Source organism: Globicephala melas, chromosome 2, assembly GCF_963455315.2.
Source record: "Globicephala melas chromosome 2, mGloMel1.2, whole genome shotgun sequence".
Lineage (NCBI taxonomy): Eukaryota > Metazoa > Chordata > Mammalia > Artiodactyla > Delphinidae > Globicephala > Globicephala melas.
Genome location: NC_083315.2, coordinates 33,449,967 through 33,462,956, shown reverse-complemented (window position 1 = coordinate 33,462,956; position 12,990 = coordinate 33,449,967). Strand labels below are relative to the sequence as shown.

The following is a 12,990-nucleotide window of genomic DNA, read 5'->3' as shown; positions in this document are numbered from 1 at the left end:
GGGAGCAGGACCCTCACACGGTGGCACGGAGTCAGGGCTCACCAGGTGTGAACACCACGCGCGGGGCTCCTCCTTGGCTCGGAACCCATCGGAATCCAGGCAGCGGAATCCATCCAGCTCGAGGATCCTCTTTGCTCCTTTCCCACCCTGCCACCCCCGAGGGCCCCTCCCTCCATCTGTGGCCAGGAGTCCTTGCCTAGTTCCCTGTTGGAAACCATCCTCCCTCACGTGTTCCTCCCCTTTCCAACCTCTCCAAACATCCAGGTACTGCGTGGCCTACCTGCGGCTCATGGGAAGGCTTCTCAACGAAGGGATCTCGACAAGGAGTACCGCCCCTGCTTCCCACAGCCCCCAGAGCCTCTGCACCTGCTCCGTAAGGAGACAGCTCTCCCAGGCACACCCCACCTCCTAGCTGTATACACAGGTCTATTCTGAGATTACTTCTCATCTTCATGGGCTTCTCCCTAGTTGAGTCTCTTTGGTTTTGACACTGAATACATCCATTCTCCTCTAGGACCCTCTGTTTCTTCATCTGTACTAGGGAGCGGCCCAGAAGAACAGCCTTGACATTCGGGCCTCTATCTGCACACTGCCCCTGCGTCTCCAAGACCACCTCTGTCCCCAGCACAGCATCTCTGGTCTCAGCCTTGCTTCCCAGCTCCATTCCCACGTGCCCATGACTCTGGTCTGTCTGGATGCTGTCCTCAACTGGGGGCCCTTGACACACCCGAGAGCCCAGTCCCTTTCCCCAGCACCTCGCTTGGTGCTGGACACACAGAACTACTGATGAGCAAACGAAGATGACAGAAATGTCTGTTTTCCACCTGCCTCCCTAGCACTGCATGGATGGAGGACCCGCTTCCCAGAAAAAAAAAGCGACCAGAGGAGAGGATGCTAATGCTACCTTCATCTTCCTGCAGAACCAGGTCCTGACCTTCCCTAGCTCACAGATCAGGCCTGGCTTTTTGGGGTCACCACCGCTCCCATCCCCAAGTGAACTGCGAAATCGAACTCAGGGGCCCAGCTCCGGGGCTGCCAGGGGGGAGCTGTGGCTCTTCCAGCTCTAATTATGCACAGGCCTGGGAAGAAGGACCAGTGGGCGGGCGGGGAGGCCTGGAAGGACTTACCCGGTAGTTGGAGTGTGCTCGGTTGTTAAGGAACTTTCCCAGTGGGATGTGCTCTGAATAACCTGGGGAGTACATTCCGGCCGAGGGGCCCGTCGGTACGTGGTGAAAAATGAACCAAAATCCAGTTTCCTGGTGGAGGAGGACATGGGGGAAAAAGCCACAGAATTCAGCACCAGGGAGCTTCTTGTTGGGGTGACGGGATGGCCCAAACTAGGGGTGGGCCTAGCGCTATCACCCAAATGGCCCCAACGCCCATTCCCAGACACACCCGCGGGAAACAGCGAGAAGTTTGCGGCGAATATATTTTGGGGGGTGGGCGTCCATCCTGACTGTTAAAACCCTTCTGTGGTCCTACTGTATCTGTGGTCCTACTGTATCAGTCATGGGTGCCAAATGGCTGGATTTCAGAGTCACTGCCGGGGTTAATCTCCCCCTCCTGACACGTAATGGGAGGATTGCCTGAGTGTCCTTGGCTTTACCCTTTTATTCTGCAGATATGGAAGCTGAGGCCCAGAGACGGCACCTGACCTGCTCCCCAGGAAGGTAAGCAGCATGAAGGGGTGGGTAAGGGCAGGGCTGTGTAGACAGAATACCGTGTTTGTATCCTGCGCATGTCCCTGCCTAACTTTCCTCCCCACCATAGTACAAACCTCATAGGGTTGACACAAGAATTAAATTATTGGAGCTTATGGGACATCCCCGGAAGTCCAGGGGTTAAGACTCCACGCTCCCAAAGCAGGGGCACAGGTTCAATCCCTGGATGGGGAACTAAGATCCCGCATGCTGCGTGGCATGGCCAAAAATAAATAGATAAAAGTAAATGAGCTTGTGCACACACCACACACAAAAAATGAAGTGTGAAATATATAATTTAAAAATTTGAGCTTAGAACACAGATGTGCCAGGCATCTAATAAGGCTACTGATTACTCATTAGCTACGATCACCAGTGTGACGAAAGGCCAGAGTCCATCTGCCTCCCAAGCTGGCTCTCCCCTCTTCACGCTAAGCCTGACTGCACAGATACCTAGACGGGGGGCTCAGGGCACACATCTTTCAGGGTTGGCCCCCGCCGTCTCCTCTCCCCCAGCTCCACCCAAAAAAGGGATGTCTCTGCTCACCTCGGATCCCGCAGCAGCACAGTTTATGAGGTTGTTGTTGGGATTGGCCATCCAGAAGGTGGACACAGCACTGTGGGCGGGGGGCAGAGATTGAATGGCGTCAGACAGAGGGCTACTGGCTCCCACCTTGCTACCTGGGGCGGAGGGGTGGCCCATGTCAGGGACTCTAACGTTGCTTTGATGAGCCTCTTATCAGTGATTTGAGATGCCCTTGATTTGCTCATCTGAAACCCAGTTTTCTCATTAAACTGGGGTGCATGTATGCCTTTAACACGTTCAGAATTTGCATGGGGCATGGCTCTTGAAGGTATAAGCACATTTGTGGGTTAAATCTGAGATGGACCCTAGAAGAAATATAAGTCAGGAGAACCTAGAAAAATGGCTGTCTCTGAGGGAGAGGCCCTGGACTCAGAAGGCTGACTGGACGGGAAGCTCTCCCTCTCTTGCTCTCTCTCTCTCTCTCTCTCTCTGTCTCTGACTCTCTCACGTCAAGAAACAGACCAGTGCAGCTGGTGCCCACGTGTACACGCTGTGGGCTCCGAGGTGGCAGCCCTCTTCCTCTCCTCAAAGGAGCACCGTGTGGCCTCAGGGAAAGCCCGAGGATGAGAACAGTGGTTCTCTTTGGCCAAAAACGATGCCTGGGAGGCACACTGAGAAGGGAGAAGTCGAAAACACACTCCTGCCCTCTGTCTGAGCAGCTGAGAGCCTTGGGTGGTTAAGGGCTGTGAGGTCTAAGCCGCTCGGGAACCCAAGAGTGAGAAGTCAGACGCAGGGCTGGGAAGTCGTGTGAGCACGTGCACACAGGCCCGGCGCGGGCCAGGGCAGGGAAAGGGAGGTGCTTACTTGCAGTCCTGCCTGGGCTTGGGGATGTACCCCGGGTAGGAGTCTTCTGTGATCATCTTGCACATCTTGCTGTCACGGTCGGAGGGGAGGAGGGTTCCAGACTTGACAAGGAGGCCGAGGCAGTGCTCAAAGGTGTTGCGTTCCTCTGGCCCATCTTCCGTGAAGAAGCAGTGGCCCAAAGAATTATAGCCCACAACGTCCTTGACCTGCAGGGGGCAAGACAGAGCGACAGTTCGCCCAGCGCCATTACTCATGTGCTCATTCAGCCACTCAACAAACGTCAAACAACCTAAGCCAGGCACCGGGCTCTGAGAGGGGATCTGGGGGGTTGGAGGTGGACCTGACATGGGTACGACAGAGCCGTGACTTTGAAGTCCTTTCCAGCTGGAGGTGTTGCAACTGAACCTTCATGGGGTGGGGAGAAGAACAAACCGCTAGAGGTGGGCCCGACTGGAGACCGGGGACGAGGCCTTGGGAGCCTAATCTGGTGAGGACACGGCGAGTACACTGCTCACGAGGACTTCATGTGGAGGTCCCACCAGAAAGGGGGGTAGGGAGAGCTCCGTCTGAGCCAGGCCAGGGGGGCTTCTTAGTAAGGCTGGTTCCTCACTGTGCCCTCTCCCGTGGAGGCAAGCCAGCTTTGAAGCCTGCAACCACAACGAGCCACACTTGCAGAAAACCAGAAAATGCTGCAAACTCCAGCTCTTCAATATTCTTCTTGGAATCACAGTCAGTGGGCCGAGTGGAGAAACCACTTGAAGGCATGGAGAGACGCGGAGTACGGCCTTAGCTGTGCCCACAAGCGTCACAGGCTCTCAGACAAGTCTGCCAACCTCTCGCCAACACACTTTCCCCACCACACAATGGAGGAGTCCAAGTCCAGGATCTCCGAGGCCCCTTCCGGGTCTGAATGTCTATGAACTCATCAGTCTGAGAACGAGAAGGTGGGTAGAGGGCCTCTGGCCTGAGCCCTAGCTCCCTTTCTCAAGCAGGGCTCTGTTCACGGGCATCCCTGACAAACGGGCATCGTGCTTCACTTGAACACCCCATAGGTGAGATGCACGCTACCGCCCAAGGTGCCCTGTCCACAGCGGGGCATGAGGATGGTGAGAAACACCATCTGAGATCTTCCATCCTCATGCCCACCCCCGGCATCCTGACTGCCCAGTGATGTCCCCCAACCAGGGAAGCTGCTGCTCCCCTATGACACCATTCTACCCACACCTAGTAAGTACCCACTGCTGCACCAGGCCCTGAGAAATTCACATATCATCCCCAAACAACTCCCCTGTCGGCACTGTTACCATTTCGAGGGGCGTCCTGTACATCGTAGGAAGTTTAGCAACATCCCTTGTCCCCTACCCACTAGATGCCAGCAGGACCTTCCCAGCTGTGACAACCAAAAACGTCTCCAGGCGTTCATTGCCAAGTATTCCACTGGGGAAGGGAGGTGAAAAAATTGTCCCTGAGAAGCACTAATCGAGGGTAAACACCCCAATTCCCTCCAGAGCCTTTTCTATGGCAAATCTTACCTACTCCCCAACTCCCAGGCAGACGTGCTCTAGAAGCATCCAGAACTAGGACCCTTTATGTCCCAGCGCTGGCCTGGGCTCTTATATCTTTTAATCTTGCTGAAATCTTACATAATCCTGTACTAATTTTTTTCAGAGATGAGGAAAATGAGACTCAGAAAGGTTGAGTGATTTGCCCAAGGTCACAAAACCCACATGTGCAAAGCCAGGGCTGGAAGCCAGTTTTCTTTTTTTTTTTTTTACGTTACGCGGGCCTCTCACTGCTGTGGCCTCTCCCGTTGCAGAGCACAGGCTCCGGACACGCAGGCTCAGTGGCCATGGCTCACGGGCCCAGCCGCTCCGCCGCATGTGGGATCCTCCTGGACCGGGGCACGAAGCCGCGTCCCCTGCATCGGCAGGCGGACTCTCAACCACTGTGCCACCAGGGAAGCCCCTGGAACCCCAGTTTTCTGACTGTGTCCATTCACCCATGAGGACGGAGCACGGGCACAACTGCCCTATTCCAGGCAAGCTCTTTGTTTTCTCAAACAAGGGTCGCCTCCTTAATCTTTGGTAATAGGCAAGGGCGTGATCTTGAATGCTACTCAGTGCACCAATAAGCATTTTAGTCAATACCAAGGTCATGCAATGGGACTGCTTCCTTTCCTCCTAGTGAGCTAGGAAAGTTTGTTGCAAATCGCCTGGAAAGACAAGCATGGGAGGAACAGGCAAGAAAAACGTGGGCTGCTCGTGCTGGCAGGGACATCGAGAGCAAGTTCAATGCCTTCACGTTACAGAAGAGGACACTCAGGCCCAGAGGAGGGACATGGAACAGTGTTCAGACCCGGGCCCGTAGCTCCTTTTAAATCCTAGGCACGCAGGTGCCCGCCGTCTGGATCACACTTTGGGTGTCCTCTTTGAATGCAAGTGAGTAATGAATTGGGTACATTCTTATTCTAACAAATGCCTGAATAAGAAATTCCCTCCAGGCCCCTTGAGGTGTGCTCTGGAGAGAAAAACCCTTTTGGAAAGGAATAAAAATAACTACTGTTTACTGTGAAATGTTTTACATATATTATCTCATTTAATCCTTATTGAAACTACTATTCCCTTTCTACTGATAGCACCGAGACTTAGAAAGCTGCCCGAGTCACTTCTCTTGCAAGGACGGATTGAGACTTGCTTCTCCATCTGTCTGATCCAAAACCTGTGTCCTAATCAATTCTCAACAGCACCAGAAAAGAAACCTCCCATCTTGTGTTGCATTTCTTGCTTCTCGTTAGTAGTGGGGTGAGGTGGCATACAGAGTCCAGAGAGAAGCATGATAAGGTCGAAGAAAGCCCTGGGCTGGGAGTAGAAGACACAAGTTCAAGTTCGTCACAAACTTGTGGTGTCATTTGCCTGAGTGTCCTTAGGGGGACTTCTGAAATCCCTTCCAGCTCTGACACTGTACGGTTGTTCTTCCTTAGAACATTTCCCAGAATTAGATACTTAAACTGTGACATAGCTTGAGATGGACAGACAGAGATGACAGATAGATAGGTAGATAGTGAGTAGCTGGATGAACAGACACATACGTATGGACTTACGGGTGCTCACTGAATCCCCTCGCATGCTATCCAGAAGCAGCGTGTAAGCTCCCTGCCATTCTCTTGCACAAACTGTATTTTCCCTTTGTCCTTCTGGACATATTCCCTTATGACTGACAATCATGAAAACGATTCCTGAGAGCTGTTTTAAGTCTTCAGCTGTTGTTAGGTGGAGTCTACGCATGACATTGTGAAGGATGAAACTCCCCAGCTCTCAGAAACTGCTTCAATTAGGGTGACCATTTAGTTTACTGTCTGAACCAGGACATTATCGAGAGGGAAAGGGGGTACCGTTAGTCATTCATCTGGGATAGCAGGCGTAAAATGGAACTGTTCTTTGCAAATCAGGGCATAGAGTCACCCCAAGTGATGACTTCCCCCTGAAACCTGTACACAGTACGAACAAGAAATTACTGTTTAAAACAAATACACACAGAGATGAACTATATGTCTGATTCTGCCTTCTAGGGTGGGTATGATATAATTCATCTTAGTGAGAAACCTGGCTACAAACAGGATCCTATTAAAAGAAAGACTGTAATTTCTGAGCTTCTGCTGTTTACTTTTCTTTTCTATTTTTCTTTTCTTTTTTTTTCTTGAGCTGCTAAAGAAAAGAGCCTTGGAGTAGGTGGTAATTTGCTTTGCAGGGTGTGTTAATGAGTTTCTGAATATGCAAATAGAAGCTGGGAAAGGAGACGGAGAACCCAATCAGTCTGCCTAATAAGGAGAAGAATGTGTTTTTTGTTGTTGTTTTGCCCCGCTGTGTGGCATGTGGGATCTTAGTTCTCCAACCAGGGATTTAACTCATGCGCAGAGTCCTAGTCACTGGACTGCCAGGGAAGTCCCTAGAATGAGTTTTTAAGGCGGCCCAGGAGCAGTGGGGGAGGAGAAGGAAGGACCCCCACAGCCAGGTGGAGGGGAGGGGAGGAGAGGGTTTAAGAAGAGGGACCTGTTTCTCCATTTCCAGTTGATTTCTGTGCTGACCTATGATGCACCCCTACCTCCTTCCCATCTCTTTCCCACTCTGCCAGCGGAAGCCCTGGCCAGTGAAACTTTGTGGGGAAAGAAGCCCAGGAGTCTGGGTTCCTCATTTGGGCTCAGGAGGGAAGGAGAGATGAGAGCAGCTCATGGAGCAAGAAATGAGTGAGACCGAATTCAAGAAACTGGAAAAAGGGGAAACCAGGGAAAACAGAAGCCTCGCCCACAATCCCCAGAACTCTGAGACTGGGACAGAGGGCACTGAGTTTCCCACCAAAGAGGTAAAGGAGCTCCAGTCCTCTTTAGTGGAAAGCCAAAGGGAAGGTGTCTCCCTAAGGCTGGAGGGCTTGAGGACTGGCTGCAATCCATGTAGGGCGCCCCCTGCATAGTCAATGTGGCAGCCTGTTGAGGACATCCTGGCTGCTACTGGAGGACATCCTGGCTGCTACTGGAGGACATCCTGGCTGCTACTGGAGGACATCCTGGCTGCTACTGGAGGACATCCTGGCCTGCTACTGGAGGTAACACATCTGGAGCAGTGAATGAGGTGAGAAAGAAAGACAGGACATGTTTACTTCTCCCATCCACTCTGCCGTAAAAAAGGAAAAGAGGAGAAAACAGGCAGAATCCGTACCGGAGTCTTCTTTACCTTTCTCAAGAGAACTGGAATGGATTCATTGTTTCCCAGGAAGGAACACTTAGGTGACCCCCGTGCCCTGCCTCAGAGCTCAGAAACACACAGTAAGATGTAGCGTGAGCCCATCTTACACCCACAGCTGTCCACCCCGCAGATAATGTGCAGTAGCCCCTTCCTTTGAAGGCAGCCTTTGCCCCCCATCTGCCAGCATCCCGGAGCTTTGGTGCAAACTCCCCCAGTTTCAAGAAGGACACCGTCAACAGTGTCAGTATCAGGAAAGGCATTTCCCAGGCTCTGCTTTGTAGAACACTAACTCTGTGAAAGGCAAGGTTGTGTGAATAAAGGGCTCTGCAGTGAAATGAGTTTTGACATTGCTAGGATCACCAGCATTAAATGCATTTTCACTGCAACCCTGACAATGCCAGCATGCACGGTGAATCCCTAAAATGGGGAGGAAAGACACATACTCAGTGCTTGCCAAGGTCATTTAATTATTGGGTTTACTCTGTGTGCTGGGAGGGATACCTACCACTATCTCACGGAACCAGTGAGGTTTACACAGAACACAGGGAAAGAGGCACAGCGACAATACTATCTAATATCATTGCTAAGTATGTCACATGCATTACCTGCTTTAAGGTTCCCCCAAAACCTTTGAGATGGGCTCTATCATCACCCTCACTTTACACAGGAGGACACTGAGGCTGAGAAAGTATCCGTCAGTCAAGTTCACACTGGCAGGATTAGAACACAGGTTGCTACGACTCTATCCTTTTAACCTCGCTAGTTGACGGCGATCACTGTCACCATGGGAAAGGGTGAGTCGGATGAGGAGGGAGCAGGGGGCAGTGGGCTTGCAGGGCAGGAGCTGAGCGCTAGTGTGTGGAGTTACATTACTGAGAGCCGTCACCAGGGCTCAGGGGAACAAAAGTTGCAAAGCCCACATTTTTGTTGAGTAACAGATGCTGGCAGAAATCTTAAGTTCAGATCACTCCTTCCAAAAGTTGGTGGTGAAGAAAGGGAAAGACCAAAGGTGGGCCGCCCCAGGAGGAGGTGGGGATGAGGGAGGCTGTTCTCTGAGGATGGGGGTACCAGTGCGTGTCTAGCAGTGGTGAGGTGGGGCAGCACCTCCCAGCTGGGCACACATAGGAACTCCCTTTTCCAACAAGCCAGTGACTGCCTGTCTGGGGTCTAGGGTACCTCCGGATTGGGGACGGCGTGAGGGAAAAGGCATTCACGATGTTACTGAGTGGCCTCTGCTCTCTAAATGAGAAAACAGTCTTTGTCTGCTGTTGGCCTCCTTTCATCCCATCAGCTAAAAACATCTTTCTAAACATAGCCGTGGGTAAATCCTTAGAGCCAAAACAAAGGAAGCAAATGTGAAATCCTGGTGGAGGGAGTGCAGCTCCCAAGGCAGCCTTTCTGAACCCGGAACTGTCTGCCCCAGTGATGGAGCCTTTATAGGGTGAGGTGATCCCTAACACCCCAACTCCCGTCCAGGGGTGCGGCTCTCAGAGAAAGGCACAGAACGCCCTCCGTTATCCTGCTGCCCCTTTGGCTCAGAGATGCAGAGGCGCGTACGTCGTTGAGATTCTAAGCCATGGCTGTTTGGTTTCCCCTTGAAAGGCCACAGAGATCTGCACGCTCCAGGTCCTAAGCACCAGCTTGGCCGCCGAGCGCGGGCCTGAGCGGAGTGTGGCCGGAGCCCTGCGTGGCCATCGAGAGAAGGCTGTGCTGGCGCCTCGGCAAGGCCTGTGCAAAGCACCTGGGCCACCTGGCGTCTGGACGACACCCAGGGAGCTGAGGGATGCACCCTCCCCGTCTGGTGACTGGCATCCCTGGCGGCCAGACAGGAGGAAGGCTTTGGTAGGCGGGGTCTTCGGGTCCTGAGTTGTCCAAAGCTCTGGCTCCAAAAATCTATCTCTGCCGTGGGTGCAACTCACCCACCTGGCTGTTCCGGAGGTACCAGTTCCCATGGCCACTCCTCGCCCCCTGCCTTCCATGCCCCCCACACCGCTCTCCGTCCGTTGCCCATATCCATGAACTTGGACGCCTGGCCTGTGCTAACTTTCCCCACCTCTCCCCAGCCTGCATGTGCACAGAGATGCTCCCTTGCAGCGCTGCCCTGATGAGGGCCCTCTGGCTCCACCCCCAGCACTTTTCTGGCCCTGCCTCCCCCTACACGAGCCCGTGAGACCTGGGATCACTGCTCAGAGGAAGGTCTGTATTACTAAGATGGCCCAAAGTATCGCATATTATAGTTTCTAACCGAACAGCCATGGGGGATTGCCATCCTGTTCTGCACAGCACATATGAGGAAACTGAAGACCTACGTGACTAAATAGCTTGCCCAAGATCATCACACAGCAAGTGGGTGGGAAAGCACAGCCTTATGTCCACAGGGCAAGTATGTGTGTGTGTGCGTGTGTGTGTGTGTGTGTGCGCGCACGTGATTGCCCAGAGGTTCAGAACAGCTTCCACTCAAATCAACCCGGATCTGGAGTTACAGACTTCTTGTAACCTTCATATTTTTCTCTCGAGGAAGATTAGACATAGTCGAATTTAAGTTAAACTTAAGGACAAAACTTCAGAACAAATGCTTAAAGCAGGTCAAGCTCCTAAGGCTCAGAACTGGGATGTCCCCTCACCAACTCTACGCTGTTCTTTTCGGCACGTGTTCTCAGCTCAGTCACCAACTGCCTTCCGTGCATTCACTCGGCACACCGCGCGAGCGAACGGGACCACCAGACGCCTGCTTCCAGGGCCCAACCTGGGCCAGGCCCCTTGGCACGGCATGTCCGTGTCCTTTGCTCCCCATCTTACAGAAGAGGAAACAGAGGCACGGAGACGACCTGACCCAGGTCACACAGCTAGGAAGTGGCAACCAGATGGGAACCCACAGTGTCTGGCTCCAGAGCCCAAGTTCATCCTGTGTCTTCTACTGCATCCCTAACCTTCCGAATTTATTCGAAATCCTGTTATCTTTCTGCTTTTGCCAGAAAACATCTTCCTTTGCCTCTTTCTTGGACCCGAAAAATAATCCCATGTCTCCCAGCAACTACTCCAGCTGCAACCCTCTACCCTGCTGCTGGGGGAACCGGCCCTGGTTCCTAGCCAACATTTGCACGTGAGCCCAGCGGGCAGGGCACCGGGTCTTGGGTCTCCCTCGTGGCGCTGGCCCCTCAGAGCCCTATGTGTTTGGTGTTATGTCCCCAACCTGGTGGAGGAGGGAGCTGAGGTTGACAGAAGGTAAGCGACTTGCCCGAGGTCCACAGCCCATGACCTGTGACCTGTGGACCAGGCCCTTCTAGACTGTGCCCCCAAACCGGTGCTCTCTTCTTTATACTCGGTGGGTTTTAAGTCAGAGCACTGAAAATACAGCAACAGCAGGCATTCCTTTGTAAGAGCACACTGAATAGACCTGAAAGTGGCTTCACCCACCACACACTGACAGGCTTCCTCATCTTCCCATCCCCGCATGCGTGGTGGGAAGCTCCTTATGTTTGGATTAAAGCAGGGGTCACAGACTCAAATGCCCACGGAGGCCAACAGGCAACGAGATGAGTGGCCCTGCCTGGGGCATTTACTGTAGGGTACTAGGAAGTGGTGGGCATGGCGTAAACCAGAGAGCATAAGCCCAGCTTGGTGGGGTGCTATGACTTTGTCTGAATCCATTGTTGCCAGGCAGGAATGTGGGTCTCGTGTTGCCAATTCCAACTACTTTTTAAGAGAAGCCAAGAATGCAGACTTTTATGTGAAATCTCTACATTTCTAAATGATGAAAACTAATTCAAATGGTTCTTGAAACACTTAAGGCAAGCAAAGCACGTCTGGCCACCAGGTTCAGTTTGCTGGATGCCGTTTCGTGCCATCCAGCTTAAAAGTTCATAGAGGATATGAGCTTAGTGCATTGAAAGAAAGTTCCACTTCGTGTAAAATTATCAAATGCTTCTCTAAACGTGACATAAACCAAACCAAACACAAACTGGATTCAGGGCATTTGGTAATGTCCAGCTTGAAAAATTTATGGAGGATGTAAGTTGAATTCATTTAAAGGAGGATCACTTTAGTGTAAAAATGATCTGTGCAAATCAAGACAAGCCACACACACACACACACACACACACACACACACACACACACACACACAGAGCAATTTACTAATGAAGGTGTTTCTCCCAGGAGTGCTTGCTCTGATGACACTTGGTTCAACAGAAGAAAAGGGAAAAGGGCCACTGCTGCCACTACCTCAAGCCTGTCAGGCAGATGCCACAGTACAGAGTCTCGGCGTGACCCCTGCCTTGTCTGCAGTTAACAGATTTGCCGTGGCACACAGTCATGCAACGATCCTTGGGGAAACCAAGGAGCAGCAAGGGCTAGACTCCCAGTGACCACTAACTGCTCACCCATCTCTGTAGCCTGGTGCCTTTGGCAAAGATACACCCCTATTTTCTCCTTCCTCTTTGGTCAGTGACCTGTTCTCAATTGATACTGTTCTAAAATCTGAGCTCAACCCCCAGTTGCCCTGGACCAAGTGACTAGATCTAAGCATGCTGCCACTGCTAACGGTCCCTGGGCCCAGCAGTGAGCAGACCAGCATGCAGGGAAGGGATGAGAGGGTGAAGGGGCTCTGGATCCCTGGCTTCCCCGGGAAGGATGTGCTCACCAACAAGCCATTGGAGCCGTGGACAGTGACGCAGCGAGAGAACGTGTGGTGGATGGAGAGGTCCTTGACGTACGTGGGCGGGTCGTAGCCTCCCTTTTCATCCACATCGCCCGCCAGGTGGAAGTGAATTGGGTACTGACCCACCAGCTGCTGGCCCATGTTCTTCAGCTCCACGCCCTCCAGGTGTGCGGCCTTGAACCCCAGTGCAAACTGGGAGAGGAGAGCCCAGAGTCAGAAGGAGTCCATGAGATGCTCCCTGATACCCCTCGCTGCTGCCCACTCTCCAGAAATGCACACGTGTTTTCTTCAGTGTGCTTTGCTGATCCCCACCTCGGGTACTCAGTGAACGAAAGACATTCTCCGCAAATGGGTTAAGATGCCTGACTCTTCCCACCTCAAGGGAGACAGGCTGCTGCTAATAACATAGGAATGTTGCAAGGCAATGAACTGCTTGGAATCAAGAGGTGCAGCGGGACCGTGCAGCGGCTGGGGCTTGCCTCAACCCTCTTTTCCTACCTC

The 12,990-nt window shown here is 52.5% G+C and overlaps 1 protein-coding gene across 6 annotated transcripts in view; it reads right to left on the bottom strand.

Annotated features, from left to right (window-relative positions):
• CEMIP (cell migration inducing hyaluronidase 1) overlaps positions 1–12,990 on the bottom strand; it is a 163,688-nt gene that overhangs the window by 27,423 nt on the left and 123,275 nt on the right. For all 6 annotated transcript variants that reach the window (XM_060293763.1, XM_060293760.1, XM_030878467.2 and 3 more), the window contains 4 exons: positions 12,472–12,681; positions 3,091–3,296; positions 2,248–2,317; positions 1,128–1,256 (listed from right to left, as the gene is read on the bottom strand). In XM_060293763.1, the coding sequence (XP_060149746.1) occupies positions 1,128–1,256; positions 2,248–2,317; positions 3,091–3,296; positions 12,472–12,681 (615 nt within the window). The remainder of the gene's footprint in view (positions 1–1,127; positions 1,257–2,247; positions 2,318–3,090; positions 3,297–12,471; positions 12,682–12,990) is intronic.